General features: G+C 53.6%; 1 protein-coding gene across 1 annotated transcript in view; it reads left to right on the top strand.

The window, feature by feature from the left end:
• Positions 1-5,375, top strand: part of ZMYM3 (zinc finger MYM-type containing 3) — a 24,375-nt gene that overhangs the window by 11,534 nt on the left and 7,466 nt on the right. Inside the window, 3 exon segments of the mRNA XM_035892115.1 lie at positions 3,787-3,845; positions 4,397-4,562; positions 5,164-5,279. Of these exon segments, the coding sequence (XP_035748008.1) occupies positions 3,787-3,845; positions 4,397-4,562; positions 5,164-5,279 (341 nt within the window).

Genomic DNA, 5,375 nt, shown 5'->3' with positions numbered 1-5,375 from the left:
TGCTGAACAGTGAGTAGGAGGGAGGGAGGGGACCTGCATAGCTCAGTCCAAGAGACACAGGGAAGACTGAACAGCGAGGGGTGGAAGCTTCGTGCCTGGGACTGGATGAGACGCTAGGGAACAATCCTGCACTGGCCCTTGGTGGGGGGGAAAGGACGGAGTGGGACCTAATGGGGCTTCTCCATCTCTAACGTCTATGGTTCTATGACACACAGGGCCCAGACGGGAGGAGCCGGTGCCAGCGTGCTGCCTGTAGTTCACACTCTTAGCGAGGATACTCAGGGATTTAACATCCTCATGTTGCCAGCGGAGAGCTCGATTTACAGGGTTAGGGGACAGCGTGGTTTGGCATGATAATCCACCTGCAGCCCCACACCACCTCCGAGCTGTGACCTTCTCAGATCTCATAAGCTAATCAGGATTGGGCCAGGTCAGTGCTTGGATGGGAAACATTCAAGGAAAACACAGGGTGCTGCAGGAAGTGGTGCTGGTGATGCTGTAGGTGGGCTCTCCTCAGCCAGGGCTGAATCTAGAACGATCTTGAGGGAGCGCTGAGCTGCTGGAGGCACTCTGTCTTGTGATGTTAGATTGGAGTCCTACCACTTACCCAGAGATCGCTGCAGCTTTGGGGAGTTGCCAACCCCGTGTCCCGGATAACCCCATTCTGCATCCATGGAGTTCCAGCTGGAGAGGAGATTTTCACTGCCTTTTGCCCCATTTCCTATCATTAACTTGAGCCAGTTGCTTATGGAAGATTGCAAAGTGCTTTGGGGTCCCTCAGGATGGAAGGTGCTCGTAGTGACAGTGACAAGACATCGCTTGGCCTCGGACACTTGCGTAGTCTCATTCTACTTCACCTTTTATAGGCCAGAATCTTCTAGGTAATCTGTGTGATCTAGTTAAAATGCCTGCAGCTTATGGTGGGACTCGCTTCAGTGCATCAAGCTTCAACAGATACCTGCATTGCAGGCTCAGGGCTTTGCTGCCCTCCCTGGGATTTCATGAGGTGTAAAACTGTGACTAGGGTATGCCAAAGAGGGGAAACCAAGTCAAGGACCTTCCCATGAGAGACCTCGTCCTCCATCTCCAGACTCTTCCTGGTTCCTCTCCTGGCAGCAGTGGTCTGAGTGCAAGATGGGGGAAGCCCTGGATGTCAGTGTTGCTTAGACAGCAAAACAGAGCTGCTTTGCCAGAAGCAGCAGGTTCCCCCAGCCAGGGGAGTCCCAACCTGCCTTCCAAGAGCCACGCTCCATAAAAGGCTGAGTGAGGTGACAGCTCAAGTGGCAGCACACTGGAGTGACCTGGATAAGGAACTGTTGGTTTCTGCTGGCACAGGGGTGCCCAGCTTGAATCTGTTGATGAGGCATGAACCATCCTGCTGCCCAGGGGAGGAAGAGGTGTTAAACTTGCTGGTTCCTGTAGCTCGCCAGGTGATTCCAAAGCCCTATGCTGTTCCATTTGTCCTCTGCTTTCAAGGCATCTCGCTCATGAGGGACTAGTAACACTGCTTTTGGGACACAGGCACAGTGAGCAAGCTCTGCCTGCAGAGGGAAGCATGTTTCATGCCATTTGGCCATTGTCTCCTTGGAGCCATGGATCACAAGACTGAGAGGTACTTTCTCCACCATCAACAACCACAAGAGTCTCAGCCCCTCCCTCCACCATGCCTCTGGGAGCCCCCAATAACTTTGCTGTTTGGCATGTGAGGCATCACCCTTCACTGTGCCACAGCTGCCTCCCTGCGTGCCCTGTGAGGCAGAGGACACTGACGGCAGCCAAGGAAAAGCCTGTCAGCAGCAGTGAGTGCTCAGCTGAGCACAAGCACCAGGCTGCCCCAGCAGCTGTCTTGCTTGGTGAATGCCAGTGGTGGCACTGGGCCCTCTGTGTGTTCTGGCACACCCGTCCCCTGACAGTTGTGGGATAGCTGTGGGCATCCTTGTCCCGGGACTGTGGCATACTGCTCAGCTTGCAAAGGCAAGGTGCTGGAGCCAAGGCCTGCCGTGTGCTTACACAGAGAGCTTTCCAGCCCCACATGCTGCGCAGGGGATTTTGGGAGGAGCAGCTTTTCAGTGTGCGGTGAGGAACAGCATCTGCCTGGTCCAGCCAGGGTCTCCTGTGGATCTGGCAGCTGTTGCCAGCTCACAAGAGACTACCTGGATTTCAGGCCCATCTTGGGCAGAGCTGCTGACTACTTCCTTCTTCTCTTGCAGCCAGTGGTTGCCTAAAACCATTAATTCCTGTGACCCAGTGGCTGCTGCCAACCTGGTGATCCTGAGAGTGCTTGCTGACAATAAAAGTGGCCATTCCTTTGCTGGGAACAGTCTGTGTAATGAGGGATTGAGGAACTTCTGCCACAGAACTGTGCCCAAAGACTTCCATGGGGAACTGCCTCTTGCACGGGGCCATCCAGCTGGAGAGGATTAGAGAGCCAGAAGTCACGGTTGGTGCAGTCAATGCCTTGATAGATCCTTGCTGGTGTTGGGATGAGTGTAAAAGAACAAACTGCAGCTTTCCTGGAAGCCTGGACATGTAGCTCGTGGAGCTTTGAGGCAGGAGGATCTTGTTTCCCTTAGTCCTAAATCATTGGCCTGTGGGGCAGTTAACTTTGCTTTTGATTCTGCTGCAGCAGAATCTCTGCTCATACACTGTAGCATGTCCTTTCTACTCAAGCCATTGATGTCTCCCACCTAGATCTGCTGCTCATCCACTTTGGGCTGGTTAGGGGGAGTTCTTGGGCGCATCAATAGTTGCAGATTCTATGGCTGAATACTCAGCTGCAGGCTAGGGAGCTTCCTCCAGCTGGAACTTGCCCGTCCCCCTGTGGTGGTCAGCAAGTGAACCCTGCTGGGCCTCCAATTGCTCAAGAGCTGTCCTGCGTTTCCTCGGGACAGAGGAAATCTGTACAGTGTGAATGCCCATGTGTTGGTCCTGTGGGAGTCTGGGTCTTTCCTGGAGAGCCTACCTGTATATAGGAGTTGCAAATGGACCCACCACTCCCTTTGGATGCTGAGATCTGCTGCTTTCCTTGCAGGTGTCTGCTTCATGCATGGCTCATGGTTAGTCAGTACTGTAGAAGGCAGTTCTTTTTCCCAGCCACGTGGGTAACCAGGACTCACGAGAGACTTGGACGAAGGTGCTCTTTTAGCTCATCAGCCTTTGAGATGGATGCAGGTTCTCTGCAGAGCAAATGAGCTGGAATTATCATCCAAGCCAGGATGATATTGTCACCACCTGAGACTAAGTGTCTGCCACACACACCTCTTACGTGCAGGTGATCCCCTCTTTCCTTAGGGGAATGGACTGCATCCCTAGGGCTGGGGCAAAGTGGTCTCACTGCTTTCTGGGGTATCTCGTAATGCTACTGCTAGCTCTGTCACCTTCTTCCTAGGGATCTCGAAGCACTTTGCCAAGATATTTGTAGCAGGAAGATGGAGGCACAGGGAGGGGTCATGGCTCGGTACAGCAAGCCAATGGGCAGAGCTGGGAATAGAGCCCTGGATTCCTCTCTCTACAAGGGGCTGGGATTTCTCTGGATCTGCTATGATGGGGATGGGATGGATTGCAAGGGAGCACAAAATTACATGGGAATGACTTGATTTTGAGTTGTAGTGCCATCTGAGCTGCTAGGGCTAGAGATTGTGGAAACACTGACTGTTCCTGGCATGGCCAGGAACAGTTTCTGGGGAGCCTGTCCCTGCCCTCTGGCTGCTGCCACCTCCAGTCCCAGCAGTGGGACCTGTTGGCCCAGGAGCTCTTGAACTTAAGAGTTGTTGCTTTCTCTTACAGGTCAGACTTCAGATCCCAAACCACCTGCCCCTTCCCCACAGAAGGCAGAGACTAATGTGGTAAGGCCTGTTGGAGGTAGGAGTTTGCAAGATAGCACAAAGGGGCTGTTCCTAAAGAGAGGATAGATCTGCCATTGCTCAGGGAAATTTCATTATTCTACAACCAATGCATTTTAAGATGTCTGGGTAGTGGGAGCTGGTAAGAGGTGCTGGCAAGGGCAGCATCAGCATATTTCCTGCAAGGGAGAAGAATAACCATTCCCCAGGAATCGATGATGGGCTTCAGAACAGCTTGCCACTGTGGCATTGCCTCCTCTTTGCATGGTGCTCCCCTGTGTCTGGATATAGTCACTGTCTCCCTGTGTTCCCTGCTGCCCCGTGGGGCAGGAGCAACCAGTGCCAGACTCCCTGCTGGCTGCTGCAGAGATGCCACACAGGCTTGCTGCGTGCCCAGAGCAGCTTGGCAGTCCTGGGTCTAACTCTGGGAGCGTGTGTGTGCACATTGGGGACTGCCAGGCTCCAGAAAGTGCTTTGGGAGTCTCTCTAGTGGTTGGGAAGAGGTGGTGCTGCCTTAGGTAGACACCAACCTCCTGCTTTTTGCGTTTCGTCAGCTGTCAGCAAAGACCTCAGCCCAGATGTCTCCAGCCGTACCACCTCCTCCGCCCCCTCCAGTTCCAGCCACCCCTCGGAAAAACAAAGCTGCCATGTGTAAACCACTAATGCAGAACCGGGGCGTTTCCTGCAAGATAGAAATGAAGTCCAAAGGATGTCAGACAGGTAGGAAAAGAAGACATGACTGCAGGATTACAGGGGTAATGTCTTTTGGGAAGACAAGTGACATGTTCCTGCTCCAGACTAAATGTGAATCCAGCTTGAAATGTTGTACATAGTGGCTGGGTGTTTGGCAGCATGTTGAGGAGTCTCAGGGCAGTGCAGGGCACACATGGCAAGACTGGAGGTAGGGAGCCCGTTTCCATCAGCACAAAAGGAGAGACACGGAGAGCACTGCATCATGATCCCACTTCTTGTGGGACAGCTCCTGTTCCTCTGGAGATTGTCAGCTTGTCTGAGGGGCCATGTGCTGAGCAGGTCTCACTGTAGCTCCTGTCAGACATGTGTGCGGTCCCCAGCATATGTAAGGCAATTAGATCTCTCAGCAGGGCCATGTAAGAGCAGGGCTTGCACCCCTGGCTAAGGCAAGCCTCTCTTGTTGTAGGGCTGTTTGGCTTGCTGCTGCTCCAGCTCTGCCCATGAGTCACAGAAGCTAGTGGCTTGAAGGGCCATGGTGCTGGATGGCTGGGGGCATGGCAGTGTGCAGTGGGGCTGGGTGGAGGAGCTGCTGGGAGCAAGCTCACTGATGTACTTTTGCTCTTGTCAGAGGCTGACTGGAAGCCCCAGGTGATTGTGTTGCCAATCCCCGTCCCGATCTTCGTGCCTGTGCCTATGCATATGTACTGCCAGAAAGTACCTGTGCCTTTCTCCATGCCTGTCCCGGTAAGCGACACACTCCACCTGCTCGTGTTCTCCTACTGTCTCTATCCTGCCTTGCTGCAGCCTTCCTGCTTCTCTGTTTGTCCTCTTCTCCCGCCC

This window comes from Egretta garzetta, unplaced genomic scaffold (assembly GCF_000687185.1).
Source record: "Egretta garzetta isolate BGI_Z169 unplaced genomic scaffold, ASM68718v1 scaffold404, whole genome shotgun sequence".
Classification (NCBI taxonomy): Eukaryota; Metazoa; Chordata; class Aves; order Pelecaniformes; family Ardeidae; genus Egretta; species Egretta garzetta.
The sequence above is the reverse complement of the archived record's forward strand: the minus strand, read 5'-3'. Positions and strand labels throughout refer to the sequence as shown.